The following is a 19,622-nucleotide window of genomic DNA, read 5'->3' as shown; positions in this document are numbered from 1 at the left end:
AAAAAAAATTTTTTTTGTTAAATTTTTTTTTTTGAATTTTTTTTATAACATTTTAAAAAATTATATCTATTTGTTTAAGAAAATGAAAATGAATTAACCAAAAAAATAATAAATTAAAAAAAAATTAAGAGAAATGTTTTTAAAAATATAAAACTTAACCTTATTCTTATTCTATTTTTGTACATCAGATTAACATATTCCCAATCGAATTTTAAGTGCACCAAATACGATTAAAATTACCCTTTTCTATTTCCATTCCCATTCCATTTTTCTATTCTAATTTTTTATTCCCATGCCAACAACCAAACGGCGCTTACTTCAGTATGAACTTTGATAGTGCATTTATTGACATCGGTCACACTTCTCATTTCTTACAAATTGGAGGCACAATAGCCTACTACCGAAACAATATTTGTCAACCAGTACCCGCACCAGTACTAGGTACGATTCACTTCAACTCAACAATGCGGGAGGGGATGGCGAATCCCGATATCGCCTATAAAATAATAATGTGGAGAAGAGAGCTTGACAGCTGGAGTGTACACCATTAATGGACTGTACCCTCGCCTCTAGTGTTTTCCATGCGTGTCCAAATGGCCTGGCTCCATATTTACATTTCATTTTTCCCAATTTCATCGTCTCAGACGAGCTTGAGGAGGCCTAACGACGAGCAGAGAGCACTGCAGCAAGCGCAAAATGTTAGGGATACCGTATCTTGTATCATGTTTCGTTCTATTTTATTTTGCCATAATTTTTTATGCAAATCCTTTCTTTTTGACAGAATAGCTGTTAACCCTCCATTGCTTTTAGGAATTCGGTTGCAGCAATTTTGTGTTCTGACTGTCGCTTTCTGTGTTACATTTAAACATTTTCACGCTTTAGGATTTATGTTTGAATTGCAATGCTTGTGCTAGAGACAGGGTTTATGGGTTTCGTCAGTGTTTATTTTCTGTTGCAATTTTGAGATCATATGCTCTAAAATATTATACTAAATTTGTGTATAATTTTTTATTTCAAATTTAATATTTCTATTCCAATCTAGAAAGGTTCACAATTAATTACAATTTTTATTTGTTGTTGTTAGTGTTATGACCCTGCTGCGAAGAACAGGGACTTTGAAAGAGCACGGCTGGCACACGCATCTGAGGGACAGGTAAGGATTTTTATTAAATCCTTGCTTAGCCTATGAACTTAGGCAGTATCTGAGCAAATTCATCTGCATTTTCGTTCATCATTCTCATCATGCATTTGTCATAATTCATTTTCCCAATGTATTTTATTTCAGTAATCGAGATTAAATTCTATTTATTAATGGCTAAAAAAACCCTATTCAGGCAGCCGCAGCTTTCCCATGTCCTGGTCGCTTCTCGTTTCGTAACTTACCTCCCTTTCCATTCTACGAGCTCTGGATTATGTAGCCTATGTTGTTTTATATAAAAAACTAAATGAATGTAAAGTTTATCTCTATAGGCTGCTTTTCAAGTTTTCCATTGATTAGCTTCATATAAAATGTCTTGAACTTATATTTGTTAACCGTTAAAATTTTCAAATAAGAGTTTAGAAAGCTGTTACATCTGACAGAAAATTCGTGGAGATATAGTAATTATTGTTTATTAATAGTTTTGCCCTCGTGTGGACTGTAAACAAAAATGTTTCGAAGGGTGAGAAATCGTAGAGAGAGAATGACTACCATAGGAACGCTCTTAACCCTTCATTATAAGCTGGCATTGAATTCGCTTTGACATATCTGAAAAGTGTTTTCCGCCAATTTTTTTTTTTTTTATTGACTTTGCTCTTTATTAATGTTTTAAAAACGGAGCATATCACGCCAGTTGTGGGGAATAGTGCTAACCATTTTTGACAATTTACTATTTAAATAGAAATCTTGCAACAAATGTTTTTTAAATTCGTTTTTAATAATCATTTTTAATTTTGTTTAATATTTTGTACAATCAGCGAAATTTGAAATATTGATTATCTGTATTGATTTTTCAAATTTTATTCTATTTATAAAGAATTTTCTAAACGATTGATTTGAAAAAGTAGAAATAATAAATTAAAAAATTACATATAAAGGTAAAAAAAAGAAACAAATTTAAATGTTTTAATAAAAATCTATTTATTTACTTATGTAGTAAATAGTTAAAAAAGTAATAACTCAAAAAATACTCTTTTCTACTATATTTAGTTTTCCTTTTAAAACATTGTTAACATTTCTTTATAATTAAATTTTAGTTTTAATAATTTGTTTGGGAGGTAGTTATAATTTGTAAAATTCATTTAGTTTACTAAAGAATTTAATTATATCTATATTTGATTTTATAATATATTAATTTTAATGTCGAACATATTTTCAATTAATATAATTGTTCATAATTTATAGACATGTAAAGAGGGAAAAGAGAATAGATAAAGGAAGAGAGAAGCGAGAGGCTAGAAAGTACAAAATTAGGTATGACGGTTGAGATTAGGATTGTAATTAAGGCTGGAGATATGATTAATATTAAATACTAAACCTTCTTCTTAACCCTAAATGCTTTAAACCCTAATCCTAACTCTAACTCTAAATCCTACATTTTAATAAAAATCTATAACCCTAAATCCTAAATTCTAATTGTATATAATAATATTAATTGTTAATCCTATTGAACACTAATTGTAATGATGATATACCCATAATTAGTGACCTTCCATACTTCTATGGCGTACCCTTTGCACACTAAGGTGTGCTAGTAATATTTATGACCTCTCTCTCTCTCTCTCTCTCTCTCTCTATATATATATATATATATATATATATATATATAATTGCAGATATATTTGTGTGTTATCAGTATAGTAGTAATTGGTTAAAGCTTAAAATAAAACAAAAATCTTTTTCCGTGGGGTTTTAAAGTATTTCTTTCTTTCTACCTACTTTCCGTCAAGATGAATCAAAACACGTCAAAACAGTGGGGTCAACGGGTCAACTTTGTTGGCCCAACATTAAAGTTGACATGTTGACCAAAATAATCGAGTAAAAGCTAAAATAGGGATTGACATGCTTGGCTTAGGCGACGTCTAAATTTCTGTTTTAGTTTATGTTTTAGCCAATACCTTGAAAAAGCTGACACATTGACTCAACTCTTTTGAAGTGTTTTGGTTCATCTTTACACATTGTAGAAAGAAAGAAAGAACGCCCACGAGGCTAAGCCTTAAGCTTTTCAAATGCAAGAAAAAAAGACATGCAATGTAGGTAGAATGATACATATAATACCCCATGATGTGGCACAATAAGACCATGTCGCACGTGACATGATGGGATACCGATAGAGGAGTTTGGAAGGCTTAATGGTAGATGTTACACGGTTGCACAAGATTGCACAGGGTATTGTGCGAAGAAGATTTTCCGACGGGTGGGAAATGCACCACAAAGAAAATTTGAAAACCGATCGAAAAAGCTATGACATGTTAGCAAGCCATTAATTTCTTATTTTTGACGGGACATCAGGGGAAAACATATGGCGAACATGACCAACTCCAAAACTAGGTGTGTAGTTTCTACGATTTTGTTGCAGACAATTGGGAAAGTGATATTGAAAGAGATTAATTATTTCCCAGGATGTTATGTGATGTGCTGCCCACTTTGTCTCAAGCTAGGGGGGATTTGGAGAGACAACAGCGACAGGTTTTGGTGGACAGCAAAAGCGGGCCAGCAGGGAACATAGGTTCACAAGGTAATGTATATGCACTCAATAATCATAAGTTTGCCATAATTTTAAAACTGTGAATTAAACGGAGGATAAGAAATGGTTGTCAAGCTATATTTCTAGGGTTTCAAACTCTAAAGCTTCTTAAAATCAAGTTTTAAGTTCTATATAAGGTTTGATCCAACAAATCTCTGTGAACAAATGTTTCTAAAAAGCGTACAATTTTCTGGTGTCATGTTTGCTTGTTGCCCATGTACCATGTCATTGTTTTGCTTTAGAATAGACGACTTCATTTTTACTCTATTTTTTGCAAGTTTTTTTATTCATAGTTATATCTATGCTGAAAATTCTATAGATCCAACATTGCCTTTCGAACGAATGTTTCATGAAAAGTGTATTATGTTCTAATGTCGTGTTTTCCTATTGTTCATGTACCATGTCATGTTTTCAAAAGAACAAATAGCTCCCCTTTCCAGAGAAGGGTTTTTTAGTTGTTGAGCTTGATTTCTAGGATTTCAAACTCTAAAGTTTCTTAAAACCAAGGTATCAATTTTTTATAGGGTTTGAAGCTCCAACATTTCTCTATGATTTAGCAATTCTTGTTTTTAAAAATTATTTCCGTCGGTAGGACTGTAAAGAAGATGAATCAAAACACTTCAAAAGAGTTGGGTGAACGTGTCAACTTTTTTTATTAAAGCATGTTGGCCACAAAGTGCTGACTATTTACAGCAAGCAAAAGCTAAAATAGGGAATGATGTGCTTGGCTTAGGCAACATCTAAATTTACGTTTTAATTAACACTTGGAAAAAGTTGGCACGTTGACCCAACTCTTTTGAAGTGTTTTGGTTCATCTTGATGAAGTGTAGGTAGAAAGAAAGAATGCCCACGAGGTTGAAGATAGCCCATGGGAAAGAAAGGAAGAAAGAAATTATGTATGATTGAGTGTACTAGTGAAATTTGCTTATCCATGCCATTCCCAACTTCCCATTTAACGAGGAAGGGGCCCAACTACCATTGGTGTTTTACTAAAAATTATGTAGAGGGCTAATAGCCACTCATTTAAGTAGCAGTTGAAAAAACAAAAAACAAAATAATTAATTTTCAATGTACTGTTTAGAAGCTTGGATAATGCAAAGTTAGCTATAGTAGCTATATATTGTAATTAACATGTTGACTTGTACATTAGGGCCATGAAAAAGAGCTGGCATGTTGACTCAGTCTTTTAAGCTCCATGCCTATCTATAGTTTTGGCCCATCTTGATCAATTGATTTTGCACCAGATCTGTTGATTTCATCTAGGTAAGTTGTACACTTATTGTTTACATCGATTAAGTTGCCTAGATATGTGTAATGAGACAGTATTTATAGTTATACACTCTCATATAACATTCATTGATACAGAGTTAGCTTGAAAATGGGTTGCGTGATTAGAACACAAAGGAAAGGAGGTTGTTCCATTCACAAATCCCACACTCAACACAGAAAGTGTACCTGATATACTTACATATGCATATGCATGTATATATGTATATGCATATGCATGCACACATGTATATCTATGTGTATGTATATGCATGTATATATATGCATAGGTATGATATATGTATGGACTTGGGTAAACAATAAACTAAAACACCAGTCATATAAAAGCAAATAGAAAAAAGCTAATATAAAGGCAAATAGGGAAAAAAAAAGTGTCCCCCTTGGTAAAATTTACATTTTAGTTTACTGTTTAGACGTTGCCGTGAGTATGCAAATGCATGTACATGTGTGTGTATAATATATATATATGTACGTATGTATGTGTATGCATGTACATTGTATATATATGTATGGACACATGTATATCTATATGTATGTATATGCATGTATATATATGCATAGGTATGATATATGTATGGAGGTAAACAATAAACTAAAACATCAGTCATATAAAAGCAAATAGGAAAAAGCTAATATAAAGGCAAATAGGGAAAAAAAAAGTGTCCCCCTTGGTAAAATTTACATTTTAGTTTACAGTTTAGATGTTGCCATGAGTATGCATATGAATGTACATGTGTATATATATATATATATGTATGTATGTATGTGTATGCATGTACATTGTATATATATGTATATATGTGTGTGTACTGATATATATATAAATACACATGCACACACACACAAACACAAACACACATATATACCAGAGGAGAAATCTTCTGAAAGTTTTGAGATCACACCCAATCAATTGTAAATTGCAAAGCCAGTCAATTTCCCCCCCAAAAAATCGCCTTTCATGAAAAAATGGTTGACCAATCATTGACCGAATTTTCTATTATTTTCTGAATTTAAATCATGTTAATCTCATGTGAAAACTCCTAAATCTGGCAAAAAAGTGAAAAACTCATTGCAATAACTTGCGAAACCCTAGAAAAGCACACAATTATCGAATCACTCAGATATAGGACTGATCTTCGGACGGAATTAAACAAATGCCTTTTGTTGAATTTTACTCCATCTAAAGCCAAAGGACTTGTCAATTCCATTACGGACTATAAAGCGTTGCAATTGTGGCTTATGATTTGATAAGCTCTTTCAAATATTGAAACAGTTCTTGCAAAGACAGAGTGTCAGCAATGACGCATTGATCCTAAATAGATCAGCTCGAGTGCCCATGCTTTATTATCTTAGGGGGCACAGGTTCTGCTATTGAGAAAAGTGGAAGTGCCAAGTTTGCTAGTGTTGCGAAACATTCCAACCTTATGGCCTACAACAACCTTGTAAAGGTGCAAACATGAAAGACCAGTGGCCATAGTTGCTGTTGTAGCTATTGCAGGTATAATCCGTCTGGCAATAATTTTGCCTTAAGCTTGTCAACTTCAGGTATGTTATAGTTCCTTTCATGCATGTTAGCCGAACCTGCTAAATGATCCATGTAATAGTTTGTCGCATCATCCTACAACGCCGCATAGCATCAAAGTTCTTAACAAAAATACTGGAGCGAAGGTGGAAAAAGGAAATAAACAACAGTAGAGTAATAGAGAAGTAAAGTATACAAACCAAACAGTACCATTTCAAATTGAATGGGATTCATTTGGAATCCTGGAGGCAAGTTTGTAATACCACTTTCTGATGTCATGATTAGATTGTCATATCTGCAGTGTCATCAGTTATACAAGTTTTTCATGTTTGTAGCTTATTCATCTGTCACAATTTTAACACTTTGCCTTGGTGTGAGTGCTGGGAGATCCACCTCATTTACCATATGAGCTAGAAATTTTCGATTAGAGGCTCAATCAGGAATTTGGATGTCAACAGCAATAGCATGTAAATTAGATGCTGCAGTAAGGAGAGCCATGACTAGGATCATTCGAGCTGAACTGTAGAGGTTTTGGAAACTTTTTTGAGTGGATCAAAATCATGCACCACTACTTGTGGTTGCATCCTTGGGGATTGTAGAAGTGAGTTTCTTCACATGATTTGAAAATAATCCTCAAACCTCTCCAAAAGTAAGCAGAAAAGGTTTAATCAATTAGTCCAGTTGAAGGTTGAAAACAGATCATTTTTGAAAAGTAAAACTATAAAAATTTAAACAATGAGATATAGTGGATTCAATTTTAATTGTAAGTAAGAGTTACCTTTTTCTTGCCCATTCCACACAGTCTTCAAAAATTACACATTTCTCTGTTTTGAAATAAACTACAAGAAAGCACCAAGAGATCTCAGCCCTGAGCATCCCCTGCTGACTTCATTGCTGGTTTGTACTCTTCTAGTTTTGAAAGAAAAGCATTAACTTCAGATGGTTTTTTCTCTAAAAGACCCTCAATATCCGACCTCGCCCAAGTTAGATAATGATAAATATTGTGTGGAATCAAACGAACTGTACATGTAGGGGCTTGTTTTTCTGGAGGATCCTTGGATGCTCCATAGTTATCTGTTAAATGAGGAATAACCATCTCAGTACTGCACCTGGTTCCCACAGTTCCAGACTCTGGTAAAGGCTTCTGATAGCGAACACACCTCGATCTAGACAAAGGCTATCAATTACGTTATCCAACGCATTCAAAACAACATCAAGATTATCCCAGAAAGCATCATGAAAAATATTTTGAGCATTCGGGCTAATATGATTTTGCAATGCCTCCACCTTAAATTGTTGACTGATTGCCCTTGATGCTGATGCTACCACTGTTGAATTTCATGGACCAATGTTCCAATCCCAAAAACTGCCCACTAAGATTACTCTTTTCAGTAACATCATTATCATTATGGTCAACTTTGCTCTGTTGCTAGAGGAGACAGCGTGCCTGCACAAACAACAAACACATTACCATGATCCTCGCCACATGGTGGGCAACTAGAAGGGACCAATGAGTCAAAATAGAAGAACTGCAAGCCAATCCAGGTAACACTTGTGCAAAGAAATATCTATTTACTTTACAAGAGCAAAATCTGTGACTAATTAGATTCAAGCTGATCAGAATTTGACAGGTTGAAATACACACCTTAAAAAGTGGGCGAGACTTCCCAGAACATGCTTTGACAAAGCCCTGTCCTACAATTCCACCAATCATTGATGCCATTGGATTCAATACTGCTTGTGAACCACTAACAAAATGCTTCAAAACATTTTCATAAATAGCATCAAGCTTCTCATCAGCAGAAGATGCTTCATTAATAGTCTTTACTGCTGCAACAAAAATACCTGCATATTATTCGGAAGCAGCATATGGAAAATACCCACATTCATTTATTAATATTTCTACTTTTTAGTGTCACAAACATGTCCAACTAAATGCTTCTAGTTTTCTTTTTTAACAGAGTTTTTTTAGCATTCATATGGAATTCTTATACACTTTTGACATACTAATAATAATAACACACCTATATGTGTCCGTGTTGTATATATATGTACATATACGTGCACGCATGCTTTATGTATATGTGCATATTGACATATGTATGTATATATGTGTATTGATGCCTACATATATAGATATATGTGTGTATGTGTATATGTATAGCCTGTGTGTATATGTATATGTAGCGTGCATGCATGCACGTGTGTTTATATTCAAGTAAATGCAGTTTTCTTTTTTAACAGAGGTTTTTTCATCCATATGGAGTTCTAATACACTCTTGGCATAATAATAATAATAATAATAATAATACACTTGTATGTGTTGTATATATATATACATATACGTACATGCATGCTTTATGTATATGTGCATATTGACATATGTATGTATATATGTGTATTTATGCCTACATACATATGTATAGCCTTTGTGTGTTTGTATATGTGTGTGTATGCATGTATACGTGCATATGCATGCATGTGTGCACGCATGTTTATATTCAAGTAAATGCAGTTTGCAGGTGTAAAGCTAAATTTGTCAACCTTTTCCAGCATCGGGAGCTTTTATGTCAGATGTTGTAGTTGCAATTGCTCTGGTAGACACACTTATTAAATCAAAGCATAGACAAGGCCTGTGAACTGTTTGACTGAATACCTGAAAGAAGTGTGGTCTCATGGCAAGCTATGATTGAAGAATATACACAACATAGATTTTTTGAAAATACAGACAGATGCATGCACATATGCATTCATACTTATATTTGAGAAAATGCAGGTTGGCAGGTGTAAAGAATTCACAAACCTTGCTAGCATCTTCCTTGCCTGTGCCAAAATGGCAGTTTTTTTGAACAGGGCATGGACATCCCTCAAAGTATACACAAGGTATGCAATTTTTTGATTTGATGCCTCAAAGAAATGCTATTTCATGGCATACAATGATTTCAGGATATGCGTAAAATAGATTTGGGAGTAAGTAGATTTCCAGAATCCATAAAATCACTGTAAGCTTGTTTCTGGATTTGATTGTGTATGTATTTTTTTCTCTTTGTGCTCTCTTTTTCATCCTGATGAAGGATCACAGACTGTGATCCGAAACATTGATGCCAAAATACAGACAATCAAATTCAGAAGCAAGCTTACAGTAAAATAGATTTGACAAAAAGCCTCTAGACACATTCAAAGGCAAAGTTACCAGCATATCCCCTGCATTTGCTAAAGTGAGAGCTTCGGAACAGGTTATAGACATCCTCTAAGTACAAAGGATAAATGAATTTTGTGATGTTTTATCTGGAATATCTCTGGTAGCCAATAATGCAAATTGTATAAGGCATGTGAATTATGCCCGTGGCTATACAGCCACGAAAATGCACTTCCTTTACATTGCTTTTTCTAACTTTTTAAAAAATTAGCTAAGTCCTCTCCTTCGTATGCATATGCGTGCATGTGTGCACGCGTGTTTATATTCAAGTAAATGCAGTTTGCAGGTGTAAAGCTAAATTTGTCAACCTTTTCCAGCATCGGGAGCTTTTATGTCAGATGTAGTTGCAATTGCTCTGGTAGACACACTTATTAAATCAAAGCATAGACAAGGCCTGTGAACTGTTTGACTGAATACCTGAAAGAAGTGTGGTCTCATGGCAAGCCATGATTGAAGAATATACACAACATAGATTTTTTGAAAATACAGACAGATGTATGCACATATGCATTCATACTTATATTTGAGAAAATGCAGGTTGGCAGGTGTAAAGAATTCACAAACCTTGCTAGCATCTTCCTTGCCTGTGCCAAAATGGCAGTTTTTTTGAACAGGGCATGGACATCCCTCAAAGTATACACAAGGTATGCAATTTTTTGATTTGATGCCTCAAAGAAATGCTATTTCATGGCATACAATGATTTCAGGATATGCGTAAAATAGATTTGGGAGTAAGTAGATTTCCAGAATCCATAAAATCACTGTAAGCTTGTTTCTGGATTTGATTGCGTATGTATTTTAAATTTTTTTTCTCTTTGTGCTCTCTTTTTCATCCTGATGATGGATCACAGACTGTGATCCGAAACATTGATGCCAAAATACATACACAATCAAATTCAGAAGCAAGCTTACAGTAAAATAGATTTGACAAAAAGCCTCTAGACACATTCAAAGGCAAAGTTACCAGCATATCCCCTGCATTTGCTAAAGTGAGAGCTTCGGAACAGGTTATAGACATCCTCTAAGTACAAAGGATAAATGAATTTTGTGATGTTTTATCTGGAATATCTCTGGTAGCCAATAATGCAAATTGTATAAGGCATGTGAATTATGCCCATGGCTATACAGCCACGAAAATGCACTTCCTTTACATTGCTTTTTCTAACTTTTTAAAAAATTAACTAAGTCCTCTCCTTCGTATGGAAGTGCATTTTTGTGGCTGTTAGACGTTGCCAAGAATTATTTGAGGCACACACATGTGAGGAGACGAAAATCAAATTGAGGCCAAAATGGAGATGAATTAGTGTTTAATTTTCATTCTTTCAATTACACACATTCATTTGGACATGTATGTGAATCCCAATGGAAGGGAAAATAAAACACTCGCATAAAATAAATAAGTCTAGGCTAGTGAAATAAATAAAGCATAAAATAAAAATATCTAGGGCAAAAACTAAATAAAGTATTTAATAAACAACTAATCTAGATGTATTAGAGGTTTTATAATGTGATTAATTTTTCATTGTAGCTTATCTCGTGTGGATTAGATTTGAAGTTCCTCTTACTTTTTTATTGCATCATGCTACATCGTACTAGTTAGGCACGGCTCTGCTACGCTACTGAGATTTATTGAGATTCATGTTCTTGTATCTTGTTAAACATTCTCGACTCTGTTGAAATGCCAAAATAAAATAAATGTCTATTGTTCTATATGCATCTTCTTCTGAAGAGTAGGTTTCTCCGCAGTAAGTGACTGCCTCATTTGAATTCTGCATTGAATGGTTTCTCTGGAAGGAAGCTTTTGTTTGGACACTGTCAAAGTGAGCCTAACACCTTAATCATATGTTGCAGGTTACCTCATGAAGAAACTCCCCCCTGGTGATGTAATGAGTGGCTCGTGTTCTGGGATGAGTCACGCTTTGTTGTATTTAAGGAAAATTGTCCCTGGGGCCTTTATGTTTTGAAAGAATTTGGTCTGGCTGTTGCATTGGATTGCATTGATCTTGGTTTTTGTCACATAAATTATTTTACAGTAGAGTACGTATTCTTGTGTACGCTGGACCATTGGATTGAGTGCCCCTGCTTTTCTTGATTTTGAAGCTGCATTCTCCATCTTTAGTTCCAGTGTTTCTGTTACTATGATTTTGACGTCTACTGTCTATTCCTTTTAAAGGAAATATAAGGCTTGATCTATGTACTGCCTTGTTTAAGATTTAAGCTTTGTATGACCAGTTTGGGGCATGGGTCCTTATTTACATTGCATTTTTCCTCATTCACCATTTAGCATGAGATTGATGACACTGGTAATGACAAGGAGAGCAAGCACTGCGGCAGCACAAAATGTGAGTACTATATTTGTATATCATGTCCTTTCTTTTTCAATAGCTGTTAGCCATCCATTGCTTTTAGCAGTGTCATTGTAGGAATTTGGCACTTCAAGTAAACAATACTTTCTATGGTATATTCAGATAGGTTCATTTTTTATGTTTTTAATATTAAATTGTAAAGCAAAGACTTTTCTTGAGGACCTTATCAAGTTTTATTTTCTGTATCCATTTTGAGAGTTTTTCTTCCAGAAAAAATGCTAAATCTATATGTAAGTTATGTTTCAAATTAGATTTTTTTCTCCAACATAGAAAGGGCCACAGTTCAAACATTTTTTCGGGTGTTGTTAGCGTTATTGTGGTGCTGCTAAGGACAGGAGCTCTGAAATAGTAGGGATACAATTGAGAATTGTTTCATGAATCCTTGTTTGGACTATATGAAGTTTGACAGTATTTATGCAAATTCATATACTTTGACATTCACAATTCATGTCATGTAGCTATTATAATTCGTTTTCTCAATCTTTCTTAGGACTTTAATTGAGATTTACATTTAGCACTTCTTTAAAGTGCATCAATGGCAAAATAGATTATATTTCCTTTAACCAGTGGACATTAATAACTGAAATGTAGGAAAGTATAAATTAGAAGTCTTACATCTCAAATTTTGACCTAGTTTTAAATTTTTTCATAGCCGTTGGATTTATAATGGATTTTTCTTTCCTGATCATGTCAAGCAGGTAGTTATTTATATCTGTTAATGATGATGGTCGTTAACCATTATTTGTTATATGATGTTTAGTAGTTCCTTGATTTTGATGTTTATATGAAAAATTATTATGGAACTGATATTATGGTGGGAGTGTTTCACGGGTGATTACAGGAGAAGATGAAGGGGGGAAGCATTGCTAAACGGGATCAACAGAATGGGATACTTGCTTAGTCCAGTCAATAGGATTGACAGGTGTGACCTTAAAACTTATTTGGTAAGGACCTAATGACTTGAGCTCAGGATACATCTGTAGGATCCGCATGAGCTATTAAATAAATAATTCAAGAAATGTAAAATAATTTAAATTAAAATATAATACGTACCTCAAAGGATTTTAAATGATCTTTCACCATATTATTATAATATATATCTATGTACGCACACATAGATATAAAAATGAAGTGACACCATCATATTATTTTCTTATAATAAAATGATGCCACCTCACCAATTTATTTACATGCATGTATATAAATATAAATCATAATAATTTTCAAATTATAACCTTCCAACTTTTTTTCCATCTTTTATTCTTTTCTCTTTTTTGAAACCAATTGAACACTTGGTGTTTTTAATTAACAAATATTCTTAAAGTACGGATGCCAAAGAGTCTTTTAAAACCTTTTTATATCATAAGGCGAGAGAGAGAAAGACATAAGAGAGCGCACATTCCTGTTTTCTCTTCAATATTGCCTTCTTCCATAACACTTGACTACCTTGTTCATGCTTACGAATTTCAGTAATCATTTCCACCCTCTCCACAACACCGATTACCTTCTTCTTAGTGCTGATATCTTTGCTAATACCAGTATATACCTTTACAATAATCCTTCACACGATTTCTTGCCCATTTAGATATTCTGCCGGAAATCGTGAACACTCTTATGTTGGGAGTGCGTTAAGATATTTTGAAAGTAAAGGTGTGGCAAGTAGCTGAGCGTTCAGCAAGACATCATCTCCAAATTGTCCAGGTTATGTGGAACACCTGAAACTAATATTTCCAATTTGATTTTCTTGAACAAATGGTGCAAAAACATCGAATTTCATAGCGGTAGGCTACAATATTTATCATGATGATATCTTGTTTGATATTATAGATTTTATCCTCTTTAGTTTAGATTTGTTCATGGCAAGTAAAAGCCAAGTAACCATAATATGAATCTATAAATCATTATACCAATGGAGATTGGAGTTTAATTTCTGCAATTTTTAAGAATATTTTTCTCAAATCACAGATTGTGATAAGCTGGAATATATATATATATATATATATATATATATATATATATATATCATGAAATAGTTGAGAATCAACGGATAGAGCAGATTGCTCTAAGATTTGGCACCTAGGACTCATCGACTGTATAGCCATGGAAAAGGTGAAGAGGTGACATGAGATTTGCAAATGACAGAGAATAAAAAGTCAGATATAATGAATTAAAAATATTTTATTAAATAGCTCATGCTAGTCCCTATTATTGTTCCTTGTTGTCAAGTCGAGCAGTGGCGATCGGGTCATTGAACCTATCAAAAAACTTTGGCCAAGGTAGTTTAAAGGCATGTTTGCCATCTAATGATCACTTGATGTCAGTGGTGCCAGTTATACAAACATGTCCGTTCATAACTGTGCGGACATTCTAAACAATAGGATGTTTAGGTGGCTAGACTAAGAATATCCCAAGCCCGATCTCGAGGTAGGGAGGGCTTTTCTAATTCAATAGATTGTGTGAGGATAAGTATGATCCGAGGTTGAGAGGTTAAGCCTATGTCAATGCTTCTCCTCTTACCAAAGGTTGAGGCTTGAACAACTAGGTAAAGACCACCAGATGATACTTGTATGTTTCTTTTCTTCTTTCCTTGATAAGCATTTACTTACTTATATGTAAAAAAGATAGTTAATCGTTAATCTAGTTATTCAGTTGATCATAGAGGCAATTATTTTTAGTTAATCGTTAATTTAGTTATTTCAGTTGATCATAGATGCAGTTATTTTTAGTTACTTGTTAACCTAGTTATTTCAGTTGATCATAGATACAGTTACTTCCAGTTAAACTAGTTAGTTCAGTTGATTGTTGATAGTTGAAACAGTTAATGTCATATGAAAAGGAATTCAGTTATCTATTCAACGAATCTCTTTATAAACTGTCTTTGTTTTTTGTTATGAAAGACCGTTTGTTATAAGAAGTGCTTAAAAAATTCAAGCAGCCCCAGCCTTCCCATGTCGTGGTTGCTTCCCTGCTCAGAAGTTACCCCCAATTTCATTCTATGATATATCGAATATGTTGACTATATTGTTTACATAAATAGAAAGAAATCAATGTGATATATATATATATATATATATATATATATATATATATATACGCTCTTTTTCAAGTTTTTAAATGTTTAGCTGCATTTAAAATGTCAAAAAAATAGATTTGTTAGTTATTAAAATATTCAAATACTAGTACAGAAAGTTGTTACGTTTGACATAAAACTTAATGAATAATAGTACTATTGTTTTAAAGTTTTCCTAGCTTGGGTTAGACTGAAATAACAACGAAGGCTAGAAAAACTTAAAAATAACCTGGGCTAGAAAAACTTTTTAAAAATAGTACTATAATTCATTAAGTTTTATGTCAAATGTAATGACTTTCTGTACTAGTATTCAAATATTTTAATAAGTAACAAATCTATTTTTTTGACATTTTAAATGCAACTAAACATTTGAAAACTTGAAAAATAGCGCATATATAAATGTAACAACTTTTTGGACTAGTATTTGAATATTTTAATAACTAACAAATCTATTTTTCAAGTTTTTAAATATTTGGCTGCATTTAAAATGTCAAAAAAATAGATTTGTTAGTTATTAAAATATTCAAATGTGGAACTGCAGACCTATGTTTTCTCCTATAGAGACTAATCTACACAAACTTAAGGAAGTAGCATCAGAATCACCCTCTATAGATTCTACTCTTTACAGGGAGATGATTGAGTCTCTTATGTACTTGGTAAATACAAGACCTCATATTTTCTATGTTGTTAATGCCTTAAGTCAGTTTATGTGTGAGCCAAAGGAGATTCAAGTAGTTGCAGTCAAACACATTATGAGATACTTACAAGGCACTCTTAACCTTGGGCTCAAGAATGAGAAAGTTGAGTTGGACTTACATGGGTACACAGACTCAGATTGGGTTGGAAGTGTTACCGATAGGAAAAGCACATTAGGATGTTGTTTCAGCTTAGGCTCAGCGGTGATATCATGGATATGGAGAAAACAGGCATTAGTAGCACAGAGTTCCGTAGAAGCTAAATACATTGCAGCAACAATGGCCTCTTGGGAAGCAGTATGGCTAAGAAAGTTACTTGTGAGATTATTGGGTCAACCCATAAATCCTCCTATTATTCACTGTGATAATCTGAGTTCCATCAAGCTTTCTGTGAATCCAATTTTTCATGACAGGTCCAAGCATATCGAAATTCCTTACCATTATGTAAGAGATATGGTAGATAGGAATACTGTAAAGTTAGAATACATTTGCACTGCAGATCAGACAACAAATATTCTTACCAAACCTCGCTCTTGAGTGAAGATAGATCACTTCAGAGAAAAGATTTGGTATGGTGGAATTATAATACATTTGTATTCTCTAATTATTAATGAAATAATTTTGAGTTAAAATTATTATTGTCAGGCTATTGACTATTATGGGCTTCACCATTTGTATTCATTATCTAAGAGGTGACGATCTCTGAGATAATGAACACTTGTATAAAAGACATTATGAGAGATGATGATATCTAAAATAATGAACTAAACAATAGAGAACTACTGTCAAATCTGGATGAGTTGAAGACCACATTGTGATGTAGACATTTCTATGCCTACAATTTTAGTACTTGGATAAGGGAAGAATTTAATTATTCTCCGGATTTTATCTCGTGTACTGGTAGATCCTAACTCAGGATCATATTGTGAGATAGGTCTGCTAGTACCTATGAGTCACAACTTGGATAAAGGAAGAATTTAATCATTCTCCATATTTTATCTTGTATATAGCATTTCATGCAATATTGTTATCATTAGTATAAGTGATAAGTCATATCACAGGTATAGTAATATGACATGGTATCATGTGTTCGATGATAGCACATGCTTAGAAGATTCAGATAGATATAGGGTATCAATCTATGCTTATTCATCTTGATTGATGGTGCTAGATATGTTATCTCTCAATATGATTATCAAGTTAAGAGGGAATGTTAATTCTGTATAACTCTGATAATCATATTTGGTCTGAACTATAGATCGTTAGATCTAGTAAAGCTTGGAGATCCTTAGAAATGATCGGCCTTTGAAATACCTTATATGCATAACCTAATCGGCATCTTGAATGGGAGCATTTATGAATGTTCTATTTGCATAGTATAGTTAGTATATTTACTAACTAATTATAATATCCTTGAGATGCTGATCTTGGCAATATAATGTTTAGTTTATAAGTAGGGCCGACTTGGACAGAGTCATGTCCTTTCTAAGGATATGCCTCTTGAGTGCCATTTAAATAAGGGGTAAGTGTAACATCCAGGTTTTCTAGGTCTAAATTAACATCTAACATATGCATAGAATACGGTTATAACTTCGAATTTTATAAGAAGGCAGTTACATCATTCAAATTCATGTGAAGAAGATTTGCCGTTGAAGTCAGTTAGACAAAAATTTCTTAACTAAATACTTGAAATACTTTTTAATGAAATTACTTCTGAAATTGAAATCACATACCTTTAAAAAACTGAGACTGAAAATCATCTAAGTATGCTTTTGCAACCACCCGGGTTAGTCCACAAATATACTATAACAATTCCTCAAATCGATTGCTATCTCAAAATTTTTTTGATGAATACCACTATAGACCAATATAACTTAAACTAGGGCATCACATATCATCTTACCAATTAGGGCATCAATTTCCATCGATTTATTTAGGGCTTCTGATACTGCTTTACCACTTAGGGCTTCTGATACTACTTTACCACTTAGGGCTTCTGATACTGCTTTACCACTTAGGGCTTTCGCAACCACGGATTCAATTTAGGGCTTCTGCGACAACGGATTTTATCTAAGGATTTCTGCAACGACGAATTCTATTTAGGGCTTCCGCAACCATGAATTCAACTAGGGTTTTCGATACCATGGATTCAGTTAGGGCTTCCATTACCACTGTATCAATTAGGGTTCCAGCTGTCACACAATCAATTAGGGCTTCAGATTTCTTTTCCTTCTGATTGCTTATCTGTGACAATTTCTCAAGATTAGATAAATACTTATATTCAATATTCATATAAATGAAAACAATTCACAAATCAATCCAGGTGTAAAATAATGATAACAATGAATTTAACTCAATTCAATCTTATCTTTTCATATTTAAATGATAATACCTGTTTCTGATAAACAATTGAATGCATAGCTTACTTTGTCTGACTCATATCCGACATCTTGAGAGAGGTGAAACATTGTCAGGGGCTTAACCACCCAACCTCGGACCACAATATATCCCCACATGATCTCCAACGAGAAAGGCCCTCCCTACCCAAAATTGACAGAGTACATCATTCCATCCACTAGGCTTCATGGTATACAACGCGCCATACGACTTGGCAGCAAGAGATCACAGTAACAGGAATGTACATGAGTTATTAATTAATTCTTATTAAGAATATTAAATGTTGTTCTATCATAATTTGGTAATGGTTCATGTTATTGATGATTACTTAATCTTGCCTCATCACCCATCTTTTTGGCTTCACAAGCAGGTGAGTCCCAAGTATTTAGGATTCTAAAAAATAGACGACTCCTTCATTTATTCAAGAAGATTACATACAACCACCCTCTCACATTTATATTTACATAAATTATGTTCTTTTAAAATTTCAAAATACAAACGCTTAATTACTTAATTTAATTATCACTGAATTCTCTTCCGCGTTCTTGTAGACCCTCTACACCGCCTCACCATTTTAAGCTTCCTTGCCGATAATTCCCAGGAGCTTGCGAATCATATTCACCTCTCCACCTATTATGGCATTATCGTCGATGAATTCTTTGGTGTGGATTCAATATCATCCATTATGAAAGAAAAGAATGTATTGAATTATATATTCAAGGTTGTTGTGGCTTATTCAAAGTTGATATTCTAAGTAAAAAAAAAAATAGCAAAACATTATCAAAGAGATATTGAACAGAATATTTGATCAAGAATCTCCTCTTATCAAACCGATTCCAATCTAAACGGAAAAGGGTGAATTCAAAACTTAACGTAGCACATTCACAATTTGGGATTTAAATATAATTTGATTCCAACTTCAGCCGGATTCCATCAGATAGAGAAGCATAACAAATGGTGCAGTTGGCATGGCAATAACAAGGAAAATGCTTACAGGCGGTTATAAAAAAAATGTTAAAAGAATACTTACATGCATTATAACAAATGATAAGAGAATGCTTACTGTTGATATAGCAATGATAGTATTGATGATGCATACAGTTGGCATATGAAAGCATATTAAAAACGCACAATAGTAAGATTACCCTTTCATGATTGTTCTATATCCTGTTACGGCAAGTTGTGACTTGAGCCTGGCTAGATTCGCAGTTTATAGAACCTGGAGATCATCACAGCTTGAATTTATGGGCCAGTTTGAATCGTTGATGAAATATGGAGACCAGGAATCCATGGCACCTATATTCGTTTAGCCAATATATCATTGAAAACCCAAAAATGTGCCTCCTTCAGCACTAACGCCA

The 19,622-nt window shown here is 33.6% G+C and overlaps 1 protein-coding gene and 1 pseudogene across 2 annotated transcripts; one reads left to right on the top strand and one right to left on the bottom strand.

Annotated features, from left to right (window-relative positions):
• The first annotated feature begins 326 nt into the window (after positions 1-326).
• Positions 327-11,950, top strand: LOC149566591 (uncharacterized). 2 transcript variants are annotated; one of them, XM_089819888.1, is made up of 3 exons: positions 327-698; positions 1,085-1,153; positions 9,311-9,516. In XM_089819888.1, exons 1-3 carry the CDS (start codon positions 582-584, stop codon positions 9,431-9,433), a joined length of 309 nt encoding a protein of 102 aa, XP_089676014.1. In that variant the 5' UTR covers positions 327-581; the 3' UTR covers positions 9,434-9,516. The 2 variants fall into 2 exon arrangements, with proteins under 2 accessions (XP_089676014.1, XP_089676015.1); XM_089819889.1 differs by lacking the exon at positions 9,311-9,516 and adding an exon at positions 11,585-11,950 and having other exon boundaries at positions 374-698.
• Positions 7,228-9,211, bottom strand: LOC149566592 (ubiquitin-activating enzyme E1 3-like; annotated as a pseudogene).
• Positions 11,951-19,622: the final 7,672 nt, after the last annotated feature.

The sequence above is a fragment of the Cupressus sempervirens genome, chromosome 3 (genome assembly GCF_028749045.1).
Source record: "Cupressus sempervirens isolate cs-2001-9-10 chromosome 3, ASM2874904v1, whole genome shotgun sequence".
Taxonomy (NCBI): domain Eukaryota; kingdom Viridiplantae; phylum Streptophyta; class Pinopsida; order Cupressales; family Cupressaceae; genus Cupressus; species Cupressus sempervirens.
Note: the sequence above shows the minus strand (reverse complement) of the source record. Positions and strands in the feature narration are given on the sequence as shown.

Excerpts from the sequence above, each read along its gene's own strand:
- LOC149566591 (XM_089819888.1), top strand. The coding sequence starts at position 582 with ATGCGTGTCCAAATGGCCTGGCTCCATATTTACATTTCATTTTTCCCA. Across the intron at positions 699-1,084 it reads CACTGCAGCAAGCGCAAAAT|TGTTATGACCCTGCTGCGAA; the intron begins GTTAGGGATACC and ends TGTTGTTGTTAG. Across the intron at positions 1,154-9,310 it reads CACACGCATCTGAGGGACAG|GTTGGCAGGTGTAAAGAATT; the intron begins GTAAGGATTTTT and ends GAGAAAATGCAG.